This window comes from Panthera leo, chromosome A3 (genome assembly GCF_018350215.1).
Source record: "Panthera leo isolate Ple1 chromosome A3, P.leo_Ple1_pat1.1, whole genome shotgun sequence".
In the NCBI taxonomy this organism is placed as follows: Eukaryota; Metazoa; Chordata; class Mammalia; order Carnivora; family Felidae; genus Panthera; species Panthera leo.
In genome coordinates this window covers 99,840,547-99,865,313 of record NC_056681.1, presented here as the reverse complement: position 1 = coordinate 99,865,313, position 24,767 = coordinate 99,840,547, and the positions used below count along the sequence as shown (strand labels likewise).

General features: G+C 53.6%; 4 protein-coding genes across 8 annotated transcripts; 1 reads left to right on the top strand and 3 right to left on the bottom strand.

Moving 5' to 3' along the window:
• Positions 1 to 840: 840 nt before the first annotated feature.
• On the top strand, positions 841 to 5,576 carry TMEM150A (transmembrane protein 150A). Of its 5 annotated transcripts, none has more exons than XM_042932882.1 (7): positions 1,471 to 1,990; positions 2,581 to 2,628; positions 2,966 to 3,052; positions 3,657 to 3,724; positions 4,083 to 4,210; positions 4,391 to 4,568; positions 4,841 to 5,576. In XM_042932882.1, exons 2-7 carry the CDS (start codon positions 2,588 to 2,590, stop codon positions 5,080 to 5,082), a joined length of 744 nt encoding a protein of 247 aa, XP_042788816.1. In that variant the 5' UTR covers positions 1,471 to 1,990; positions 2,581 to 2,587; the 3' UTR covers positions 5,083 to 5,576. The 5 variants fall into 5 exon arrangements, with proteins under 5 accessions (XP_042788811.1, XP_042788813.1, XP_042788812.1 ...); XM_042932881.1 differs by having other exon boundaries at positions 1,473 to 2,134; XM_042932877.1 differs by lacking the exon at positions 3,657 to 3,724 and adding an exon at positions 841 to 1,454 and having other exon boundaries at positions 1,954 to 2,134; positions 2,581 to 3,052.
• A 776-nt stretch (positions 5,577 to 6,352) lies between these two features.
• RNF181 (ring finger protein 181) lies at positions 6,353 to 8,209 on the bottom strand. Its single transcript, XM_042932883.1, has 5 exons — positions 8,065 to 8,209; positions 7,311 to 7,441; positions 7,022 to 7,131; positions 6,761 to 6,835; positions 6,353 to 6,493 (listed from the first exon to the last, which is right to left on the bottom strand). The coding sequence occupies exons 1-5, from the start codon at positions 8,148 to 8,150 to the stop codon at positions 6,434 to 6,436; spliced, it is 462 nt and encodes a 153-aa protein (XP_042788817.1). The 5' UTR covers positions 8,151 to 8,209; the 3' UTR covers positions 6,353 to 6,433.
• A 1,405-nt stretch (positions 8,210 to 9,614) lies between these two features.
• Positions 9,615 to 17,090, bottom strand: VAMP5 (vesicle associated membrane protein 5). Its single transcript, XM_042932884.1, has 3 exons — positions 17,013 to 17,090; positions 11,350 to 11,487; positions 9,615 to 10,883 (listed from the first exon to the last, which is right to left on the bottom strand). The coding sequence occupies exons 1-3, from the start codon at positions 17,013 to 17,015 to the stop codon at positions 10,674 to 10,676; spliced, it is 351 nt and encodes a 116-aa protein (XP_042788818.1). The 5' UTR covers positions 17,016 to 17,090; the 3' UTR covers positions 9,615 to 10,673.
• A 1,943-nt stretch (positions 17,091 to 19,033) lies between these two features.
• On the bottom strand, positions 19,034 to 22,494 carry VAMP8 (vesicle associated membrane protein 8). Its single transcript, XM_042932885.1, has 3 exons — positions 22,248 to 22,494; positions 20,731 to 20,889; positions 19,034 to 19,479 (listed from the first exon to the last, which is right to left on the bottom strand). Exons 1-3 carry the CDS (start codon positions 22,248 to 22,250, stop codon positions 19,336 to 19,338), a joined length of 306 nt encoding a protein of 101 aa, XP_042788819.1. The 5' UTR covers positions 22,251 to 22,494; the 3' UTR covers positions 19,034 to 19,335.
• Positions 22,495 to 24,767: the final 2,273 nt, after the last annotated feature.

The window sequence follows — 24,767 nt, the reverse complement described above, 5'->3', positions numbered from 1 at the left end:
GGACTGTATTTTATACCCCACTAGTCCATTCAGCCAGTGATTTCATTGTACAGTGATTTCTCTGCACAGCCATACTTATTGGCCCTGCTTTAACTACTTGTCCTGCTGCAATTCAGAAAAGGGCTCTCCCACAGATTTCCTGTTTCTATTTTTACCTTCCACTGGGTCAAAAAAAAGGTTGCTCCTTCAAGCCCTTTCCCAGTATATCTCCATTTTCCCCACAGTACAGGGCCCCTGTTTCTGCACATTACCTTTGACTCACCAGTGCTGCCACACCTAAGCTTCCCCTGTTCCTGGCAGCCTGGGCCTCTGTTCCCTTTGGGTATGTGAGAAAGAAGTATTCCCACTCTTTTTTTTATCATGAAAAGAATGTCCAGGAAGGCACCCTTGGCCTGTACATTTTGGTGAAGCCAATGGTAATTTATTCCCACGCTATCCTGTTTCCTCTTCCCAGATTGCTCTGGGTCTCCAGCCTGCCTCTCTTACCAACACCTGGCCATGTGTGACCATGGATATCTACTGATCTCCGTGGCCTTGTTTCGAGTAAGCGCTCATCAGTCGGGAAACATGACACTGACAGTACTTTGTGTACTTGTACCTTGAAAATAAAAAGTATCTGGGGGCGCCTGGATGGGCCAGTCGGTTGGGCGTCCAACTTCAGCTCAGGTCATGATCTCAGCGGTCCCAAGTTCGAGCTCCGCATCGGGCTCTGTGCTGACAGCTCGGAGCCTGCAGCCTGTTTCGGATTCTGTGTCTCCCTCTCTGTCCTCATACTGCCCTTCCCACACTCATACTCTGTCTCTCTCAAAAATAAACATTAAAAAAAAAAAAAGTATCTGATGAAAGTAGCCCTCCTCCAGGGTTTGCTGGGCGGAGGGGAAGCATAAGCCAAATCCAAGGCGCTTGAAACTTAACAGCCAAGGTTTTGTGCTCGCTTCTCCGCGGACCCACCTCGCCCAGAACAGAGAGGCAGGCCCGGCCACATTGAGGGAGGCTCCCGGAAGTCTCACTGCCGGACAGTCCAGGCTGCAAAAATGTGCCCAGCGGCGAAGGGAGGCTTCCTCCAGCCTTGTAGGCGATGGCAATCACAGCGATGCAGCCCCGGAGCTTCCCGCCTCCCGAAGCTTCCACCGCAGGAACAGGGTACGCGGGACTATCGGCATCTCGGAGTCAGAGCCTCCACCCGAGTCCCTCGGCGCTCAGGTTCCCCGAAGTCGGGGCGCCATCCACGCTTGCACCTGAGCGCGGGCGCGGGGGCTCGGGAGTTGTAGTCTCCGGCCCGGCGCGGGGCGGCGCGGACTCCACGTCCCGGCGGGCGGCGCGGCGCTGCCCGGGCGACAGGGGCGGGGCCGCTCGGCCCTTTAAACCTTCCAGGGCTGCTCCGAGGGCCGCAGCCAGAGACCATACCAAGCGTGGCCGAGCAGGGAGCGGAGGCGGCGGGGCTCTCCAGGGAGGTGCGTACTGGGCCCCTGGGGAGGCTCGAGTCCCCGGCTCCCGGGGCGCTTTCCGTGCGCCCACGCGGGCGGGGGCCGAGCCGCGCTTCCTGCGCGAACCCACCTCTCCCCCGGGGCGCCGGCGGTCAGGTGGTTGCCTGCGCGTGGCTGCCGCTCCGCCGGGACCGGCACCCGCTCTCAGGCTCTCCTCGGCGCGGCCCCCTCGACTGCCCTAACCGCACCCTTCCCCCAGCCCGGTCCCGCAGGCGAGGGAGCGCGACTCCCTCCCCAGATGTTACGGCCCCGCCTGAGTGCCTGGGCCCACCGGTGGCTTTCGGGTGGAACGCGGAGGCCCCCGGGGGATGCCAGAAGGTGTCCACGTGTTGGCGTGGGCTCAGCCCAAAATGTAGGCCCTCGGAGCCCCAGCAGAAGCTGTGAATCAGGTGTTGACCACCTTCTGCCCACCACCGGCCTTGGCCAGTCACTGGGCCCTGGACTTTGACCTGTCTCTCTCCACCAGGCTTGGGCCGCTGATGGTTTTGGCGAAGTACCCTAAGGTAGCTGGGCCGGCCCCCTCTTTCCCACCTACCTCTTGCCCTTCCCCCCACACCACCACCACCCTGGCTCCCCTCCCTCATGACCGCCTGGATCCTCCTTCCTGTCAGCTTGTCAGCATTCTCTATCACTGGCCTATGGACTGTGTGAGTAAATAGAGGGAAGGGGGAAGACAACGGGGGACAGAATGGGCCCAGGCTGAGGAGGATAGGGCCCAGCCAGGACCCAACAGGAGCTTGATGGCACACACAGAGCCCCTTGTCCTGTGCAGGCTCTGGGGTGGTACCCAGGATCACTCTAGCTGTCTCCAAAGCCTGGCCTGGTGCCTGGGCACAGAGCTACTTCGGGGGAGCTGGCACCGATGCTGTCCAGTATGGTGACCCTGACATACTTCTAGCCAGGGACACCCCGAGGTCCTCTAGTTTGAGGCCATGCTATTCTGATGTGGTGTCAGTTCTCAGGCTACCCCAACTTGAGTCCCCAACAAGGACAATGAGGCTGAATGGGGCCAGAATCAAGAGAGAAGAGTCAGTAGGGGGGAAAGCTGGGCTGGGAGGGTCACGGGTGTGAGGTGACAGTTCTGCTCCCGCAGGTATGCCATGGCCGTGATGAACCGCCACGCATGCCCTGTGGAGAACTGGTATGGTGCACTCTGCAGACAGCCTCCCTCCAAAGCTCCCTTCATCTCTGCTCCCTCTTGGGTCGGGGCTGTTGTGAGCAAGCCAGTTGGAGACCCTGGCCCTCACTGCTCTTAGCTGACACTGGCAATGCCTGCCCCTCCCCAGGCATGACTTCAAGCCCATCCACCTGTTTCCCACCATCCCTTCACCCCTTTGGCATCTGTCTCAGTCCAGTTCTGGGAGGTGGGCTCTCCTGCCCCTGCCAAGAGAATACTGGGAGGGTAGTCTCTGAGAAGCCGGAGGGTACAGGCTGGGAGAACCCCTTTCCCCCAGTCTACTCTCTGTCCTGCCTGCCAGGTCCTACAACGAGTCCTGCTCTCCTGACCCCGCTGAACAAGGGGGCCCCAAGACTTGCTGCACCCTGGATGATGTCCCCCTCATCAGGTAAGGCCTGGACTCTGGGCAGGTAAGGGAGACCCCAGCCCCTCAAACCCCTATCCCTGGGTCTCAGAAATACTAAGTATATTAAAAGCACTTAATAACAATACTACTTGCCAATCACTGTGTGCCAGGCCCTGTGCTGAATGCTTTATGCGCAGAACACCGTTTAATCCTGACATTGAGGCAGCTATCGTTCTCACTGTTTTATAGGCAAGGAAACAGACTGTTATGTCATCCGTCCAGGTCACACAGCTAGTAAGTGGAGGCACCTGGATTTAAGCTGAAGCCCTCTGATTGCCCAGCCCAGTTCTGGCCCAAGGAAAGCCAGACTGGCTGCAGACCTTGACAGTCTCAGGGAGTCCAAGGAGTCTTGGGCTCTGCCCAGCAATCCTGGGCACTCCCTTACCCATCACACACATGTGCTCTGCTTTGGGGGAGGGCCCAGCCTGCAGCCAGTTGTTTATAGAACACAACTGGCCCTTCTCCTAAATCAGTGGCTTGCTGCTAAGGAACAGGCACGGTTAAAGCAAGAGACAGATGGGCCAGAATGGGGGTGCTAGTGCTCCTGCTCCTCTCTCACTCTGTCCTTGCCCCCCCCCCCCCTCAGCAAGTGTGGCACATATCCCCCAGAGAGCTGCCTCTTCAGCCTCATTGGCAACATGGGTGCTTTCATGGGTGAGTTGTGCCCTCAGCCCCCCCTAGCCAGCCCAGCCCAATCCAACCCACTCCCCCACCCTCCTCCCAGAAGGGCCCAGGAAGCCCTTGCCTAGTGCGGCCCACCCCACCAAGGGCTAAGGCAAGAGGAGTCACATCTCTCCTGTTCTTGAACAAGGGCCAAAGTGTCTCACACAGCCACCCTGCTGGCTGGAGGCTGAGGACACCCAGTTCACCACCTGCCCTTCTATTCCCTTTTGGCCCTCAGACCAGAGTGGGGGGCAGGGGCAGAGGCCGGGGCAGTTGGTGGGCTGGCTGGGCCAGGATGGGGTGGGAGGAGAGCACCAGTGCTGGCCCCACCTGTGCTGTCTTCCCCCAGTGGCTCTGATCTGCCTGCTGCGCTACGGGCAGCTCCTGGAGCAGAGTCGTCATTCCTGGGTCAACACCACAACACTCATCACAGGCTGCACCAACGCTGCGGGCCTTGTGGTGGTCGGCAACTTCCAGGTGTGCCCGCCTGCCTGCCTCTTGAACTTTCACGAACGGGTGCCCTCAGCTGAAGGTTGCCCCAAGCTACAGAGACAGCCCTACAAGGCTGAGGGTGGGGATAGGGGGGTCTGAGAGGGAAAGGGGATGGGGGTGGAGGAGGTAGGGCTGCTTCACAGATGGGTGCTTTCTCCGGACCAGGTGGATCATGCTAAGTCTCTGCACTACATCGGAACTGGTGTGGCCTTCTCCGCCGGGCTGCTCTTTGTCTGCCTGCACTGTGCCCTCTGCTACCACGGGGCCACCGCCCCCCAGGACCTGGCTATGGCCTACGTGCGGATTGTGCTGGCAGCCATCGCCTTTGTCACCCTGATCCTCAGTATCCTTCCAGGACAGGGCAGCCAGGAACTAATCCTCTATCTCAGCCTTTCCCCACCCAAGACCTGGGGTGGGGGGGTGGGGGGCGTTGTGGGGTTGGAGGAGAGCTTGGTACACATATATCCAGAAAATACTGCCTGGTGTGGTTTCCTACTTACCCTCCCAGGAGGTGAGACCTGGCTCTTGGCCCCAGCCTAGTTATCTATCTAGGAAGGTAGGAGTGTCAACAGGCTTCCACACATCCTACTGAACATTTCCTTAGCCCCATTCCAGGTGCGGTCTTCTTTATGCACGAGAGCTCTCAGCTGCAGCATGGGGCAGCCCTGTGCGAGTGGGTGTTTGTCATTGACATCCTCATTTTCTACGGCACTTTCAGCTATGAGTTCGGAGCAGTGTCGTCAGAGACGCTGGTGGCTGCGCTGCAGCCTGCCCCTGGCCGGGCCGCCAAGTCCTCTGGGAGCGGTCGCACCTCCACTCACCTCACCTGTGCCCCCGAAAGCATCGCCATGATCTGAGGTCTGCGGAGGGTGGCCGGGCCAGCCTCACCAGCTCCCCACCTCATAACTTTGCATTTATTTTGTACCAAAAATGGTTTTGAGGAAGTGTTGTCGGGATATAGGCCTCCTTGCTGCTGGAGCAGTGGCCATCCCACACCCACCCGTGCCACGGAGGAACAGGCCTGGCAGGTGCCTGGGCTGCACACAACCTACTCCCTTACTCTGCACTGTTGTTTTTATGTTCAAAGGTCACATATTCTTATTTCACCCAGCCAGCCCTTCAGGTGCCTTCTACTCCCCAGTGCCGAAGCCAAACCACTGGGGTTTCCTGCTGCAGGAATTGGGGGCTGGGAACAGCAAGAAGGATAGAATTTGGGGTGGAGGGATAGGCACTCCTTAGACTGTGGGAAGGCCCACTTTGGGGCCCACTGAGCTGCACTGGGATTCTTCACTCTGCCCTTTTCTTTCTTTCGGGCAAATAACACAGCAGAACCATGTGGGTATTTTAGTACTTTTATATATATATACATATATATATATATATCTATATATATATATATATATATATCTATTAAAAGAATTCTAATTTGCATGTTTGTAGTCTGTTCTGAAGAGTCAAGAGAGAGACTAACCCAGGTTGGCTTTCCCTAGGCAAAGGATGGGCAAAATCTCCTGCCCCCAGAAAGAGTCCTGAGTGGCCACTGCTCTTTGAGAACAGGGCTGCCAAGAATAAAGACTGCCAGGTGCTATCCAAATACCCCTCAAGGGCTTGAAACCCTTTCTAGGACTTTAAACAGTCTAAAGAACTGACCTGATCCTTCTTCTACTCAAGAGTGTGGTTTGAAGTTTGCTTCCTCAGTAGGTAATAATGGGGTGGGGCAGAGGTGGGGGCGGAGGGAATCCACAGAGCAACTTCAAACTGATAGGAGCAGTTTTCACAATGAACCTAAAGAAAGCCTGTGGGATTCCAAGATTTACTAAAAATTGCAGGGGACAGATGTAGGCTCTCTTTTTTTTCTTTACCATCTGTAAGTAACTATTGGATGCCAGACCCTGACACATTTTGCTTTCCAACAATGAATGCACAGGCCCAAGCCCTGGCTGATCTAGTAGCCAGGTTTTTGACCTGGGCTCCACTTCTCTCAGGCCAGACTGAGCAGTGTGTACACTTAACAGGAAGGGACACACAGCCTGGTGCTTTCTGCGGTTCAGGACCACCTTCCCCAACAGCAGTAGGGACCTCATGGAGGGTACGGAACCCCTGCCCAGGCTTGTGAGCAATGCAGTGCAGGGTGGGTAAAGAAAATTTTAATGAGGATTTGAGGTGCAAGAGAAAGATGTGGAGGACTGGTACTCAGCCCCAGGCACCTCATGTGTACATGGCTCCATGGAGGTTCTCAAGTCGGTGCTTTTGCTGCTGCTTGCGAGCCTGAAGGAAAGAGAGCACAATGGGCAAGAGCCATATGTGAAGGCCTGTGGGTGGAGCAATGGGACAGCTATCATGGAGCTATCACTGTTTTCAGGCTCCTAGCATGTGCATTGCCAAGGCTCTTGCCCCTCACCAGAGTCACCAGGAAGACAACAAGAGCCAAGGACCCTGAAGCCTACCCAGACCTGCTAAGGTAGGAAATGAGAACAAAAGGACAGCGACTGGGGGGCCCCATTACCACCCTCTCCACTTACCACCAGCCCCTACCTTATCTCGTCTATGTTCCTCGTAAGTGTCATCATCAGTGGGCAGCTCATGGCGGCACAAGGGGCAGGAATTTGTCTGAGGAAAGGAGGACAGTGTTCCAGCCCAAGTCTGGTCTTCATAAGTTAATATTCGTCCCCTGCTCCCAATACCCACCCCTACCCCTCTCCCTTTTCTGATCCCCTAACAGTTCATAAACAGAACTCGAGAGGCTTGAGAACTGGGCCCAGGGCAAGGTGAGGGCTGAGAAAAAGGAAGTAGTACCTTGCTTAGCCAGGGCAGAATGCAGCTGGAATGGAAGAGGTGATGGCAAGGCATCTCAATGGCAGTCTCCTCCTCCTCAAATTCCAAAAGACACACGGGGCACTTGAGCTCTTTAGGAGGGAGTGCTGATCAGGAGAGCCGCTACAGGCCCTACCTCCCAGCTCCCACTCTTCAAGGACATTCTTGCCCCAACCTGACCTGGAAAACTGAAGGGCCAGACCAGTCTAGCTTGGGAGGGAGTGGGTCTGACAAACCTGCCCCAAACAGTGGAAAGAATTAGTGTTCTCACCGGCCTGAGAGCCCCTGATGACTCTCCTAGGAAGGTTCTCAACCACAGCTTTGGCAGCAGGTGGAGGCAGGTGATGTTCCCAATCTACTACCAACCCCAAGTCTTCAAAGTCCATCCTATTGAAAAGTGACCTGGGAAGAACGGTGCATGGTCAGAACCACAGAAAACCATACTTTCTCTTTGCCCCAACAGCCCACTAGGCATTATAGCAAATAAATGCCCTGCAGCTAGTACCCTGCAGAAGTGCTCACTAGATTAAAAGCACAGTGGGAAGTGGTTTACAGCTGCTATAAGACAACCCCAAGCATGCAAGCAGTTTAGTCCCATTTTACACATGAGGCAACAGGCTTAGAAGTTACTCAGGCTATGTAGGAATGACCTGATAAAGCCAGATTCCCAGTGGCAGCGCTGGCTGCCGTGCTTGGTGTTCCTAACTAACGTTCCTACTCATACCCACACGGCCCTTCCCTTACCCCCATCACCCATATTCTCCCTCACCTGCTACAACCGGCTGCCTTCCCGCTCCCTACTCCCCCTACTCTCCAGTTCCAGTCTTTCCCACAATCTCTTTGCCCGGCCCGTCTATGGATGATCCAAATTATTGATCTCCCTCGAATATCGTCTCTGGACTAACTCTCCAGCTTACTCATCCTTCCTCCTCAGAATGGAGGCCCTATATGATCAGCCTTCTCCAGCCAGCCCCAGCCCAGAAACCTGCTGCCTGCGCCCCCACCTCCCAGCATCGCGTACCCACCTTGCGAGCTCCAGCAGCATATTGGTTCGGGCCTGCTGCTCGGAATCCAACGGCTCGCAGTCGTGTTCATCGAAATAGGACGCCATCGCAGCGGTGCTGTCTCACACAGCCCTCGAACCCCGCTGGACTGCGGCCCCGTGGCTCTGGCCAATAAATTGACGAGCTGAGAGAGGAAGACCAATCAGAGCACCCGAAAGGCGGGAACAGAGGCTCGTTTGCCGCACTGAAAGCGGAAGTATTAATTCTGCCGCCTCTCGTTGGCTCGAGTAAGTCAGGTGACCAAAGGCTAAAGCCAATGGCAGGATCTGGGGCTGGTCAGGAAACGTCTGTTTTGGACTCCTAACCTGGGGTAGGTACGTGGGAGTGTCGCGTAACTCGCGTCCACAGAGCGGTGAAAAGGGAAGTGTCGAGGCTGTAGGGGGTCCTGAGTCCGCTCTGCGGTTCAGCGGGGTTAGGACGCACAGGTGTTAAAGGCCCTCCGAGAAAGGGAGGCGCTGGCCTAGGGGCTGAGGGTACTGCGAACCTGGAATCACCGCGTTTCCCGCTGCTCTGTCCGGCCCCGCCAGGTACTTCTGCACCTCCTGCACTCTAGTTGGTTCAGGAGTTGGCGCTTGATTCCTCCCATACCCACAAAACAAAAATTTCCTGTTCATTTCTTCTCTATTAGGCCCAATAAAGAGCAAAGCAAAACTTCCCAACCGAAAGAGGAAAGATCCCTGCCGGGAAATCTGGGACTTTACCGGCTCATGAGACTATGTGTGTGACCTTCAGCCCGTTGTTCAACTTCTCCCCTAGCTTCTGTAAAATCTTTGGCTTGAATTCAAAAGGTGGTTTGCATCCCTGGCTACCCATGAATATTCTGGAGGGAGAATGAGGGGTTGCAGCTTTAAGAGAAAATAACCCTGCCAGATACCCTCAAAGATTCTGACTTAACAGATCTAGGCCCCATAAGGCGGCTGTGTAGGGCAGTGGCTAATGTGTGTGCCCAGGCATCCCACAAACTTGGGTTTAAATCTTAGCTCTGGTACTGATTGAGGCCTAGGGGTGGTGTTTTTAGAAGTTCTACAGGGGATTCTATTTATTTATTTATTTATTTGTTTGTTTGTTTGTTTGTTTGTTTTAAGTAGGCTGCACACCATCATGGGGTTTGAACTCACACAACCATGAGATCAAGAGTCGCATGCTCTACTGACTGAGCCAGCCAGCCGCCCCTCTACAGGTGATTCCTACTGTGAGGCTGGGCTGAGGACTACTGCACTAAATGATTTGGATGATAGCTACCATTTATTTGGCATCTAGAACCATTACATTGATGGATGTTTTACACTCAGTATAAACAATCCTTATGATTGTTCTGGGAGTTAAGTTGTCCCTTTTTACATATGTAAAACCCAAGTCCCGGAAGTGGCTTGCCCAAATTCACATGGCCTCTAAGTTGTTTGGCTGACCAACTGCAGGGCCAAGTGTTTTTCTCCATCTTTCTCAGGAAAAGAAGATGGTAATGAGCCCAGTAGAAGTAACAAGCCCTGTGATGGGTAAAGCTCCACACAACTCTCAGGTTTGTTCTTATTTCTCTGTCAGTAGTCCTCACTCTGCCTAACAAGGAATTGCTTCTGTTACATACTTGACCCTGAATTTTCCTTCCACCCACACTTGAGTTTGGGAGGCAGTCAAGTAGCCAGGCAGAGATTGCCCAGCTTCCTCAGTCTTGGTAGGACCTTCTTTCCTTCTTCCATGGCTTTTACTCTTTCATCCTCTTTCCTGTGACCCTGAAGGCACTGCCTGCTTGGCCCTGTGTGGCCATGGAGCTCTGAAAAGGCCAAATTCTTTCCTACAGGGCAAACCCTAGGCCGTCCCTTGTGACTGCGCACTGCTGCACCTTTGAAGCCCTTCCCTTTTTCACTGCTGTCTGCCTCATCTGTAATCAGGTGTCAAGCTTGAGGAAGAACATAGAGAAATTGAGCTGGGGAGGGGGGTGGGGTTCAGAGAGGGAAAAGCCTATCCAAAGGTGAGAGCCTTGTCATATAAACATCTTTGAAGTACTTTCTTCTCCTGGAGTCCTATACTGAGTATCCTCAAGACATCAGAAAAATAATAGATTTCATTCCTAGGGAAACAGGCTGGTCTCCCTGTGCTGGTTGAAGGTGCTGGTTGAAGGGTCTGGTTTGAGAACCACTCTGTCTTTCCACCTGCACTCCAGAAGGATCTGTCTGGGTAGGGCTGAATCAAGTATGGAAGGGAAAGGAGAGGGGCCATCTCCCAGGGATAAAGTCCTTTGGACGGTAGACTTTCTAAGCAACCCCAGGAGTGTAGGCAACCTGGAGAGCTTCAGACATACACACACACAGACACTCCAGCTTTTAGCCAAACAGCAGCTTTTAACCAAACAGCAGCTTTTACTGAGCTCCAGGTGGGGCTGGCCTGGCATGGCCAGTGCAGCAGGCTGCCCTCAAGGGCCAGTCTGTGGCGTGATAGGAAATGCAAAGGTGCACACATCAGGGATGCTCTTCAGCACTCAGTTGGGTGGCTCAGGTGGGAGCAAACACCAGGGTTCTCTGGAGACCAGAACCAGCCAGTATGGCCATCGGCCTCTCCTCAGGCCCAGCTGGTCAGTCCCCAGGCCCTGAGGCAGCGCCTGCGTCCTGGGCCTGTGGGGCACTGCTGCCCTCACTGCTCTGTGGGAGAAAGAGGGCCAGGAGCACAATCAGGATGACGAGCAGGCCGCCACCCACCACCAGCCCCAAGTAGATCCGGCATCGGATGTTCTCCCAGCTCTTCTTCTGGGCCAGGGTCTTGGTTGTCTTGCTGAAGGCTGAGCTCTGTGGACATCGCCAGACACAGGGTGGGAGTTAGTGGTTCCCCTAGAGATCCAGGGCCAGGGTCTCCCAACCTCACCTCCCCGGAAGGGCCTAGTCTCCTTCTGCATCTTCCCAGCCTGTCTGCTCCCCTTCTCCACATAGCCTGCCCTGGAACCCTCCCAGCCTGACTCTTGGTCTCAGACACTGGTGTAGCCCTTGACTCACAGCCCTACAGACTCACCCCCAGTTAACAATACCAGCCCTTTACAAAGCTCCACAGCTCCATACGAAGGACTTCTTACTTCATGAGGCCTACCTGGAGCATATCTAGGCTAAAGGTGCCTCAACAAACTCACAGGCCTCACACTGCCCCACAGGCAAGCCTCAGACCCCACCAAGGAGACCCTGAGCACGGCCTGAGAACTTTCTCTCTGAGGACCCCTTCTGGCCTCTCCCTCCCCCATCCCTGCTTCCCCAGGCCTCACACCATGTCCAGGAGTTGGTCAGAACGCTGCTCCAGCTCTGCCAGTTTTCCATCGCGCTCCAGGACCTTGTCGAAGTTGTTGAGCATGATTTCCGTCACCTCGTCCGCCTGCCGCTGGCACCGTTCCAACTCTTTCCCTGCCTGGGCGCCAAGCCCAAGGTCAGAACTGCAGGAGGCCCCCACCTGATCCTGAGACCTAGCGGCCTCCTTGCCCCCACTGTGTGTGGGGTGGGGATGATGTATGGATAGGGTAACAGCATCTTACATGCAAGGGTATGATATGTACAGAGGGAAGGACCAGTCTCCTGAGTGTGTGTGGCTTGCCTCTGCTCTCACAGCTTCTTCTCCTTGCCCATCAAGGCAGGTCCTAGGTCAGCCTTGGCTTTCAGCATCTCAGCATCCTCTAAGATGCCTCAGGATGGAAACCTCCCAGAATCTCACCCTCCCACAAAGCAGATACTTTGCTCACCCACTCTAGGATGGCCTCTCCCCAATGTGTACCTGCCCTGTGGCTTCCCACTGGCCTAAGGAAGCACCAAAGAAGAGGGCACCAAGCTACATGGCTAGAAGCCAGACAGGGAGGAGATCTACCCCCACGGGGCTAGGAAGGTCACTTCAGACCACCACACATCATAGGTTCTGCCTAACTCCACAGACACACACAGAGAAACAAACTGGGAAGATCAACCCTCCCTCTGACTGGTCAGGCCACTTCTGCCTCCTGGGATGACCCCGCTCCCGTATCAGTGCTCAAAACTGATTCCCTGTCTGCCTGGGAACCTCAGCCTCCCTGGCCTTTGGCCTCAGCCTTCCAGCCACCCACTGTCTTCACTAGGGTCCAACTCACAGAGATGAGACCTACTCTTAGACTTCTCAGCTTGGGCAGCAACCACACCAGACAGAAGAACCCAGGTAATTTCAGAGGAAGGCAGATGCAGGGTTCAAGTGGGGAGGTGGCGGGGGGCTGAGAGAACAGGAGAGAGGAAGAGAGCATGCATCACAAGCAAGAAAGGGACTGGGCTTTGGACACACGCAACTGAGTGAGATCTAGGGCAGGAGGGCCCAGTAAAAACTGGAAGTCCAGGAGCAGGTCCAGGGACATGTCAGGGAGATGAATACCAGCAGATTAACAAACCACAGCAACTCCCTTCTCCCAGCCTAGTTCCCCCACAGCCCGTCCCTGTTCTCATCTCCTCCCCACAGAGCACTAGCCAAGCTCCCTTTCCTGCCAGACCATATTGCCCATTGTCTGCAGCAGACATTTTGGCACTTGACTGAATTCCACTTAAAACCAGAGAAAGGGGAGGGATCCAGTGTTCACGGAGAGCCACTCCTACTCAGGCAAGAATCCGCATTCAGGATCCTTGCAGCTGTCTTGCACACAACCTCCAAGCATTCCCAGTACATGAGTCCTATCTCCCCAGCTAGACCACAGGCCCCAGGGGGAAGGGCTGCCTCTGTCTGTCCCCCATCCTGGTGACCTGGGGGGGGCCAGCACAGTGCTGACCATTGCAAGGACTCATTGAGCGGGTCATCGCATTGTAGCCTATCCAAGAGCAGCTCTTAGTCTCAAGAGATGTTTTCCCAGTGTGTTTATCTAGCCCAGCAGGAGTTTCGTGGGGCAGGCATCTGAAACCCAAGTAGGTCAATATTTACCCATGAGCTTAGAAAAGCAACCTGCTTGGAGAGGGGGCAGGCAAACTATGACAGAGGGGTACACTCACAGGCTGGGGGTGGGGGCAGAAACTGGGGAACAAAGCAATAATGCAGAGAGCAGGGAAGCTGCCCCCATCGCTAACTTTTCCCCAGTAATCATCACCACTCTTATTACTACCACTTTAGTCAACAAGCTCACATAGTTCGCATTCACACGGCCCAAGGCATCCCCCCATTCATAACAGCCCAAGGCAAAAACTTGAGAATGGACAAAGATCCGAAATGACAAATCACTGCTAGAGGTTGGTGGGATGCTGAATATGACTGTGTTTCTACTCTGAAAACTCCAGCTATTATTCTCTTATTCTCCAACGTGGGGTGACATTGGGTCACATTCCCCAAGAGAGTTGGCTGTGCTTCCTGCTGCAATCTGCAGCCTCCTCCCCCCACTGCGAAGCCAGGCCTGTCCGGAGGCCCCAAGGTGGGACCAGGCCTAAAAGAACACATTCGCTCCAGGGAACACAGAGGCCCCGGGCTCAAGTCCCTGGCCCTCCTGGGTCCTCTCTCAACTAGCAGAAAAAGGACACTGTATGCATAGGTCCCTACTGGCACAGTGAGAAATAACCACAGAATGTGGAAGGAGGTAAGGGACCAGAGGGCAGGGCCACACTACACCTGCCACAGTGAACTCAACATAGTGCCTGGCACACAGTGGACACGCGGAAAAAAATTTCTGAATGAATTGTGCCTGTTCTTAAGAAGCCCACTATAGACTGAGGGAAAGAGACATATAGGACATCATGAGAGAAGAGTGAAGGGCTGTGCTGTGAGATACACATACCCAGTGTTGGAGCCTCCCTCAGAGAGTGGATTCCTGTGAACTGAGACAGACCGGGCGGATGAGCCCTTGCAGGATGGGGTGGAGTTGGGGCATTCAGGCAAAGACACACCAGGCAGAGGGTAAGGGCGGAGGGGGGCAGGGTGGGGCCAGAGAACACACGCGGTAAAAGTCAAGAAGGGGACAGTCACTTGGAGGAACAGAACACAACCTAGTGTAGACTTCTGAGCCAAGTGGGGGACACTGGAGAGGGGCTTCAGAATAATTTCTCTATTGGTGGTAGACGGCAGTGAGAAAACTCCCAGGCAGAGAGAACAGCCAGAAGAGGTGGACAAATGCCACCAGCAGGGGTGTGGGGTTGCCAGGTAATGGGGAGCAAAGAGCATAGAGAGGAAGGATGGGTGGGAGGAGCACTTGCCAGCCCTGCTTGGGGTCTGCAGGGCTGAGGTTGTGCAGTGGAGGGGGAGCATCAGCATGGTTGGTAGACAGGGGGTGGCAGTTACACAGGAAATGTTCTTGATAGACCGTTAGCCCTCTGTACAGAATATCCTGCCTTCAACCCTCAAACGTCTCCGGTTTCTCCAGGCCAAATACCCTAGGTGCCTCTGAAAACAAAGCTTTCCCAAACCTCCCTGTCGTAACTCTCCCGTCTCCTTTCTTTCTTGGCTAGTGCCCAAGAATCCCTATTCCAGCTGTCACTGTTGTTCTAGTCAGAGGACTGGGGCAGCAAAGGGGCGTATCAGCTCCTTCCTAGGTCAGCACTTACCTGAGCTGAGAGTTAAGAACGAGGGCTCAGCATTGCAGCCCTGGGTTCCTTCAAATCTTGCCTCTGCCACTTGTCCACTACATGACCTTTCTGATCCTCCACTGCCTCATCCGTAAAGTGGTGACAGGAATAATATCTACCATAATGTTAGCTAGGGCCCGTGACATGTTACGAACAAAGTGCTTGTCACAATACCTGTCGCATACTAAGTGCTCAATAAACAAGAGCTATTATTATTAATGAAGCCCAATCTTCCCTCACTGATGTTTTTTTTCTTAGCAGTCAGATCTCAAGAACTACACAATATATGTGATCATTAAAACCTCTTAGATATTTTTACAAAATACACAGCCAAGCAAGTTCTTCCTTATTGCAAACCTGTGTGCTTAATTGTCTCTAACTTTACAGGGGCCTTTGATAACCTGCATCGAGTATTTCCATCAAGCACTACAGGCTGCTGAGAAGGCTGTACATCCTGACAGTAATAACGGCCACCATTCAATGGACACAGAGCTAAGCACTGCCTGCTGTTTGTCCTCCTTAGCTTATTTAATCCTCACAACCCACCGAAGGCATGCTGTTATCCCAGTTTTATAAGAAACTGAGGCTCAGAGGGGTTAAACCATCTGTCCAAGGTCACAGAGGCAGTAAGTAGACGATCTGGGAGTTGAACCAATACACTGTAAACTCCAAGAATCACATTCTTAACCACTGTGCTAAAGTGAATGCAAGTACAGGGAGGTCAAATACTTCAGCTGGCTAGGTAAAGACTCCCCAGACCTTCTGATGCTGCCAGTTCCACTTGTGCGCACACGAGGGAAGCCCATGGTTCAAAACCCACGTTCACTGGACAGTGCATACGAGAGGACCATCCAGAAGATGAATGAATTCAAGCTCTTACCCATTCAGTTGTCATCTTTCCCATCACTCTTTGTTCCTGCTCTATCACCTATACCTGCCACCATGACTGGCACAGAAGAAATGCCCAAGAAATACTTGTTGATTGAATGAATCAGAGGAGAGGACAAGGAAGAAAGACCAAGGAGGGAAGGGGGTGGAAGAAGGAAGGGAAAGCGCTGGGGGCAGAGAAAGGGGCAAGACTGAAAGAAACAGAGGGATGGGGCTAGGAGACGGGTAGGGGAGAAAGGTCAATGTACCTTCCCTGAGCTCTGATTCACTATTTGCCTCAGATGACCCTATGAGAGTGCCAGAGTTTTCCAGTACCCCTCAGTAAATTATCCTGGCCTCAGCCTTCATTTCAGGAGTTTCCTCTTCTCCCCAAGTGCTAGAGGCCAACTGGAAGCCCACCCCTAGCCCTGGCTGATCCCTTGCCCTGCATGCTAGGAAGTGGGCTCTGAGCTCTGTCCCATTCTTGGAGCCTCCCTCAGTTTCCTGGCATGGCCTTAGAGCTCAGTGCAACCTTCCTGCCCCACTTCCTCTTCCTGCCTCCAGTTCCCTAGAGATGAGGCCATCTAGGCATCATAACCCCCAGCCAGGCCACATCCATCACACCTCTGCCAGCTTCTCCAGTGCAGAATCTTAAAGCACCAAGCCTGCTTCCTGCTCAGCCCATCTTCCCAGGAGTCCAGGGGACAGAGGAAGCAACTGGCACCACCTGTTCCTGACACCTTTGCCTCATAGCTGGCAAGTGGGGACACAGGCCAGAGTCTGCAGCAGGAGTGGGGGATGACTCACCTCCAGAATGTGTCCCTAGGCAGAGGTTAGGAGTCAGGCCTGTGCCACACTCTGGTAACTTCAGTGGAACTTTCATGGTAAACATCTCCCTTGATCTTTCCCCAGGGGAAGGAGTGTGCCCTCTAACACCCTGCCATGGGGCTGGCAGAGCCTCTGGCAGCCCATCTGCTCAGGTTTCCAACTCCCAGGCCACACTTGGCTCTTCACAGCTCCAGGAAAGGCTGAAGAGGTCATCACATTACCTACCACTTCTCAGGAGAAGGTTCTGAGTGCCAGGCAGGGCTCTGCCATTGGATCTCCCTTAACCTCACAAGGACCGGCAAGGCGGGTATTGCTGACCCCACTTCACAGATGCGGAAAAGGAGGCTCAGGAAGGTTAAGTGACTTGCCCGGGCTCACAGAGCCAGCCGGTAAGTGGCCACGACCAGGATCTCAGCCTGGAGTCTGACTCCGTAACCGCGAGGCTCAGGGAAGGGGGGAGCCCGAGTCGCGCTCACTGCGCCAAGGCGGCCAAACTTTCTCTCCCCAGCCCGCGCGCCCCGAGTGGAGGCTCTGGCCCCCATCCTGCTCCTGGCGGTGGCCACCTCACCGGGGGACCGGCGCGGATCCCGGAGGTCGCCTCCCACCTCGGACTTCAGACTCCAGCCTCCCACCCACACGTCGCCCATTGCCTCCCTGCGCGGTCGGCTCCGCCCCGCCCGGGGCCCTCACCATCGCTGCTGCCGCCGCCGCTGGGCCGGCTCCCGCTCCTCTGTCGCCGAGCTGCCGCGGTGCCACACACCCGGGAGGAAGCGGAGGGGCGGGGCCGCGGCCGCGGGGGCGGGGGGCGCGCCTGCCCCGAGCCCGCACCCGGGCCAACGAAAAGCGAAAGCTGCAGGCGTCCGGCCCAGCTTCGCCTGGCTCCCCAGCCCCCGGAACCGGGCGCCTGTGCCTGAGCAGCCCGGGGCTCGTTCTGCGCTCGGCACCCCCACACGTCGAGGGGCCCAGTGAAGTGGGCTCTGGAGACAGGCATCGCCCGCAACAAGCAACCGTCCCAGTGCCACGGCGATGGCGCTGTGCTAGAGACGACGCGGACCGCCAGCCAGGCGGGGTCTCTGCCACCTCGGTGAATGCATGCCACCGGTACCCAAAAACCGACTCCGCAAGAAAGTTTTGGAACGAAAGAAAGTTTATTCACAATCAACATTGTGAATGCACTACCTACCACTGAATTGTCTACTTTGAAACGGCACCGCTGTGTGTTACAATTGTACGTACACGTATACACTGTATGTTGTGTGAATGGCGCCTCGCTTAAAAAAGAAAACGGACCCCCATGAAGAAGGTGCTAGTTCTGGCTTTTCTGTATTTCCCTCTTCACCACAAGGGCAGCTGCAGCCCTGCCCTCATATGACCCTGCTCCTCCATCGGAAGATGGGCGAGGCCACCCCTCCAGAGCCTTCCTGACTCTACCCGTTCTCGCCCTCTCCTCTCACTGCTGCAAACAAGTCACAGCCACCTGTTCTCCACCCCACCCCCTGCCACTACCAACACAACTGTGGCTGCTCTTGAGGAAGGAGGTTGAGGGCTTCCCTCCTTGGGTTGAGCCCCTGTGAGCACAGCCTTCATCCCCACCCTGGGCACTCTGGGTCCCAGGGAAGAGGTTTCACCCCAGTTCTGTGGACCTTGAGTCCAGGAGTGGCCTGAGGAGAGAGGATGGCTGTAGTCTGACCTAGGAGGACCTAGGAGGACAAAGACAGCCCAGAGGGCTTTTTTTTTTTTTTTTCTTTTTCCTCCCTGGCTTTCAGAGTATGATTCCAGGACTTGCCAGTAGGAGTCCCAGATTCTGTCTCCCAAACCTGTTCCTTCTACACCCCCTCCCCAAAACAGGTTTTTGGTTTTTTTTTAATACTGGAAAGCCCAGGGGAGAAATAGGGACAGAAATGACAAGAACCCTTTCCCCAAACCAAGAGAGAGGAAAGAGTGGCGATGAGGTGGAACCTGGTGGGGAGGAGGGAAGCCCAAAGACAAAGAGGCCTATTGTACATGGAGGGGAAGGAGGGCCATAGGCCCTGTCCTATGACACTGACTGGGCCCAACCACGAGACATGGGGAGAGATGCTCGCCCCCTCAGCTGAGACCCAGAGGCCCTGCTAAGTCCCAAAGGGGCAGGGGCAGACAAAAGACAAATAGAACTTTGTAGAACCAGGGGCACCCAGCTGGGTCAGTCGGAAGAGCATGAGACTCTTGATCTCGGGGTTGTGAGGATAAGCCCCATGATGGGTTGTAGAGATTACTTAAAAAAAAAAAAAAGAACTTTGAAGAACCAAAGAGAAGGAAAAGCAGCCCGGTTCCTCCAACCCCTCACTCAACTGCAACAGGGCCACAGAAGAGAGATGGCAATGACAGGAGAGGCAGGAGGCCCTCAGGCTGTCTCGGCTAATGCTTCCTGCAGAAAAGTAACAAAGGGACATGGCAAGACCCAAGATGGACACTTAGGAGTCTTGCACACCACCCTAAAATGATTTTGAATTTTCCATTTGCTGAGACCCTCAGAAAATTCTGGTTCTTGAGACCTGTGGATAATAGAGAAGAATGAGGAGGCTCCATCTTTCTTCTCCAAATATACACTCTCTACCCCTCCAACAACTTGGACCTCAAATACGAGAATCTCAGCCAGAAGGCGTGCCCAGGGGGAAAAGAAATAGAAGGGCCAAAGGCAAAATGGAAGGGGAGAAATTACCTCACATGTGTAGAGATACTGAAAGGTCTTTATTGCCCACCGGCCACCATCAGTTTCCCAGCCACATGCTGGGCCTTCTGGGTGTCTCTCCAACCAACTCTGAGAGCCCATGAAATGCAGCCATGGTCCGGCTCTCTCCTTCCAGGGGACCAAGGTGCTCCCTGGGGCAGACAGTATGGCAGCGGGGCCTCAGAATGAGGGGAGGGAGGACAGAGCAGCATTTCCTGCTGAGGATGGGAGAGAGGGCCCTTCTTGGCACCCACTATGGAGGGCTTCCCTGAAGAGGAAGACGGGGGGCAGGGGAGGGGCTCCCTAAGTTGGGATGGCATGGGTGGCAAAGAGCACGATGAGGAGGATGATGATAAAAACAATCACACAGATGAGGACAATCATCTTCACGTTCTTCCACCAGAATTTCCGAGCCACCTTCTGTGACGTGGTCTTGAAGTGCTCCGACTGTTGGGGGATAAGGCAGAGTGAACCAGTGCATCCTCCCACTGGAACAGAGGCCCACACGCCGTACATCTAAATACTTAAGTGATCAGTTGAAATAACAGATTGTTAGACAAAAAATGTTCTGTCCTCCTGCCTTCATGACAGTCTGGTGGGCCACGTTCAAATTTAGAGTTCTTGGACTCCCTTTGGCCCCCTGCTTTCCCCGTTCTCTTCTTACCCTGCACCATCATGCACCTTGAAGCACCTATGCTCACACCCAGGGGTGCGATACTGTCTGCACGATCCACCTTGGCAGGGCACACATTGGGGCCAAGGGGTGCAAGCTCCAGATGGTCACATCTCCCTGGATCCATGACCCCTCACCCCACGGGGACTACTGAGGCTGGAGGGTGGGCCAGGGCAGCATGGAGGTTGGAGGTGACAGAAACTGCTCTTTCTCCTCAACTCAAGTTGCAGAAATTAAGTTTCCCTGGGCCATGCTCCCCTGATTACGCTATGGAAAGAAACACTAAGTCCCAGGGAGACAGGAGACAAAGGACCTATACCCAAAATTACACACAGGACTCAGAAAGCCATGGCCAGTCTCTCCCTGTGGACGTGGAACCTTAGGCTCCAGCCTTTATTGGAGTTACTTTGTTAGAGTTACTCCCTCCCTGAGCAGCTGGCTTCAGCCCCTGGCTGGAGGGAGAGAGGAATGAGGTCTAGCAAGATGTGTGGGAGATATTATTCTAGCCTTCAGTTAGCAGAGGACCCTTTGATCAAAGAATTTCACTGCTCTTCCCAGCTTCTTTTGAAAGCAGACTCAGCAAAACTCCAGCAGTTTTCTACCCCCTGCCAAATAACTCCCAGAGAAGGCCAAAGGCCCTAGGAGGATTTTCCAGAGCCAATATTTTTGCCCTGGGGAGGTCAGGTCCAAATGATTGTCAAGGGAAGCCTTCAAAGAGAAAAATCAGTTTCATGGGAGAGAAGCCTAAGAATGCAAGGCCTGACCGGGGTCGTCTGTCTCTGAAAATACCTCCAACAGTCAGCCCCATCCACCCTCCCCCATCGTTGGACCCCTTCCCTGGATCCCAGTCCCAATCAGTGGAATAGAGCAGAATCAGAACTGGGGACTCGCTCATCAATTCCCAAAACAAGTGAAAAGGCAGACTTTCCTCCTATTCATTTTGCCCCCAACACCACCAACCCCCAAACCTCAACAATCCTACCCTCCCCTCTCTTCCTCTACCCCCAGTGGGCTCCCCATCTCACTGTAGCTTCCAGATCCTCTGTCTTGTTGCGGAGATGGTCCAGGTTTTCTCCTCGGGCCAGGATCCGCTCCACATTCTGGGTCATGATATTCTTGACTCCTTCCACCTCACTCTGCAGGTTCCGTACACGATCATTTCCTCCACCTCCACTGGCCTCCTCCTGGGCAGCAACACAGGGGTTAATTAGGTCAAGCAGTGGAGGAACTGAGACTCAGCCTCAGAGGCTGGAGGAGGAGAAGGCCTAAGATGGACTTTAGCTTTTTTTTTTTTTTTTTTAATGTTTGAACTGTTTACAAAAAGAAAGTTTTCATGTATTACTCATGTAATCAAAAAATAAATGCATTTTTAAGTCTCGGAAGTTGAGTGCTGATGCTAGACAGACTGGATCAAATTTCTTTTCAGGTTCTCAGGGCCCCTGATGAGGAAAAGAAACACAGCACTAAATCCCTCTCCACTGTTTCCTTGCTCCTCTGATTGGGTTAGAGGGAACTGCTGAGCAGGCATCTTACAAAGTAGAAACCCTAAACCATTACTTACCAAAGGGTCCTTGTTACAAATATGTGTGCTGGGCAGCAGAACACCCTCAGCTAGCACACCCCCCCTTCCCTGCAAGAGAGTAGCTGGAGAGCAGTTCGGGTCCCAGGCCTCCAGCCTAACTGCTGTGACCCAGAGCAACAGCAACCAGGCTCTAAGTCCCTCACCAGGCCCCACGAGGGACAGTCATTGCGCCACAAACTTCTGCTTTCCCCACCACACAGCACCATGCGCAGGCACCAAGCCACGACTGCCTGCTTAAGCAGATATTAAATAAAAACAGCAGCCTGGGTGTTGGGGGAAATGGAGGGCCAGTCTGCCCTGGCTGATGATAAGGTTTTTGAACAAGGAGGGAAAACCATTATTAAGCTCCTCCCACCCTGACCCACTAGACCTCTTGAAACAGGCCAGGAGCCGTGGGTCCAAACTAAATGGGTTATCACAGAAATCCAACTTCTGGTTCTTTTACAAACCCTTAGTTCTCTTCCTCACGTTTATGGAGAGGGGGCTGATTCCTCAGACCCGGCAGAGAGACAGATTCCTAGGGTTTCGGTATAGGGCTAAAGTGAAAGGCAGGCGGGAGGCGCGCGGGGGGCGGGGGGGGGGGGGTGTCTGCCGCTGGGCTGGAATCCGCCCTGAGAACTTCAGAGGTGCTGCCCAGGGGTGTCACAACACCCGGCGGCTGGAGGGCTGGAGGAGGAGATGAAAGGCTTCTCAGCAGCTCCTCGCCTGGAATTCGGATCCCCCACCCCCACCGAAACCCTGCTCCAGGCCGGCACAGAGGTCAGGGGAGGGAGTAGAGAAGAAGCAGGAACACCCGCCCAGGCAGCTCCGAACTTTTTGCAGTCAAGTTGTCAAAGGAGAAAGGCCAGTCAGCCCTGGCCCAGCCCTCCGACTTTGCCGCCGCGCTCTCCTGATCCCCAGCCCCCAGCCCACTCTGGCCCGTCTTTGAATCAGCCCCTTCCTAGTTTTCAGCTCGCTCACCATGTCTCCAAGCGGCTCAGGCCTGTCAGCGGCAAACTCGCCTAGTCTGTTTCCTCCCGGGCGGCCCTCGGCTCACTTCCTGCTTGCTCCAACTTTCAGCCTGCCCCCGCCCACCTCGCATCCCGAGCGGTTCCAGCCTCACCTCCGGCAGGTTCCCCCAGGTAGGCGGGCACCCTCCATTGCCCTCCCAGTCTCCTCCCAAACCAGGGCTTAGGCTTAAAGCAACAGGGCTCCCGGGCACTAAAGGTCTTCTAACTCATCAGGAACAAGAAAAGAAAGATCAAGCAGCCCTCCTAGGTTTCCTGACGCTGGACCTCCCGATATAGAAAGGGAAGCGCGCTCTCTCTCTCTCTCTCTTTTTAATGTCCTGAATATCTGACCCCAAAACTTACAGACTGAAATCAACCCTAAGCACCCTGCCAGGGCTAATTAACATAGAAACAGAACACAGATATGAAAATTTCTTGTCGGCAACCCTTGTTCCCATGTTTATGGTTGGTCAGAAAGTATTAAAACCTCCAAAGTCTGGAATGCTGTGATCTTTGGCTGTGGTGTCAGAAAGCTCTGGGTTATTAGCTGTGTGACCCTGAATGAACCTCTTCACCTCTCTGGGTTTTGCAGGTGCTAGTGATGATGTCAGAGGATGGTGGGGAGGTATAAAAGGATAGCACATGCAGTGTGCCTGGCAAAGTGTCCAGAACAAAGACCTATCCACTGTTATAACCAGGAAATGATGGCTAACCAACCCCTTCTTTCCTCCCAGAGTTCAACAATCCCTTCAGGAGCCACCATGAGGGGTTGGTGAGCCGAGTCAGAAATGGTCAGATGCCTGCCCTATGGACCAGAGAAGGGCCCCAGGGCAAAGGATTTTTCCACCACCTGGCTCCAGGCCAGAGAAAATCCAGTCTTCCTGGATGGTATTTATGAAGACAGAACAATAACAGGGTCACGCAAAAGGGAACAAACATTCCTGTCCCATCCCAGAAGTATCAGTTCTAAGAGGGAAATGTCAGCTTCTCTAACACATGCTTTTTCAAAGGATTTAACAAATTTTGGACCTCAGTTTTGAGACACTTTATTCTACTTTATAATGAAATCTTATCCCAATTTAGATATTATATTTTGCAAACCTGAATTTCGATGGACAGTACCAGCCTGCTTTCACCATCCTTAGAAAAGCTATAAAGTAGAGGCGCCTGGGTGGCTCAGTAGGTTCAGCATCCGACTTCAGCTCAGGTCATGATCTCACCATTAGTGAGTTCAAGCCCCGCGTGGGGCTCTGTGCTGACAGCTCGGAGCCTGGAGCCTGCTTCAGATTCTGTGTCTCCCTCTCTCTCTGCCCCTCCCCCGTTCATGCTCCGTCTCTCTGTCTCAAAAATAAATAACATTAAAAAAAAAAAAAGCTATAAAGTGGTCAAGTGGAGGTAGGTCAGAATCCTTGATCTGTACTTGTGCTGTCCAGTACAGTAGCCACTGACCTCATGTGCACATAGTACTATGTACTGTATACTGTGAACATAGTACTTGAACTATGGCTAATCTGAACTGAGAAGTGAGGGGCCCCTGGGAGGCTCAGTGGTTGACTTTGGCTCAGATCATGATCTCATGGCTCTTGTATTCAAGCCCCACATCCTCAGGCAAAGCCCTGATAGTGCGGAGTCTATTTCAGATTCTCTGTCTCTCTCTGTCTCTCTCTCTCTCTCTGCCCCTCCCCTACTCTCTCTCTCTCAAAAAAAAATTTTAAACAAATTAGAATGAACTGAGAAGTGATGTAAGAGTAAATAAAGTACACTCTGTATTTCAAAGAGTTGTTATGAAAAAAAGAATGTAAATATCTCACTAGTCATTTTACATACTGATGACATGTTGAAATAATGTCGTAGTATATTGAATTAAATTTTAAAAATTGATAAAATTAATTTCACCTGTTTCTTTTCTTTTACTATTAGACATGCTGATCCATACCTTAATATTTGTGTGACCTTAGATAGACTTATGTGACATCTCTAAGCCTCAGTTACCTCACTGTCTGTGCCTGGCACTGAAAAAACCCTCAGTAAATGGTGGCTATTGTGATTACTATTATTAAGAATGCCAGGGCGCCTGGATGGCTCAGTTGCTTAAGCATCTGACTTAGGCTCAGGTCAGGATCTCATGGTTCATCAGTTCTAGTCCCACCTCAGATGAGCACGAGCTTCACTTCGGGTGAGCTGGAGCCCTGCTTTGGGTCAGTCCCCCTTCTCTGTGTCTCTCTTCCTCTCTCTTTGCCCCTCACAGGATTCTCTGTGTGTGTCCCTAGCTCACTGGCGCCCTCTCGCTCTCAAAAAAAAAAAAAAAAAAAAAAAAAATGTCCAAATGCTAAGGCAATGGTGGATAGGGGAACATGAAAGGTGCCAAGAAACAAAGGGCCAGAGTAGAATGTCTGAGAAGAGCAGAAAGAAATGAAGGAGGATTTCCAGGGTGGAAATCAAGGTGACAGTAGTTGAGGAGTTACTGGGGTCTAGCATGCCACTGCCAGCC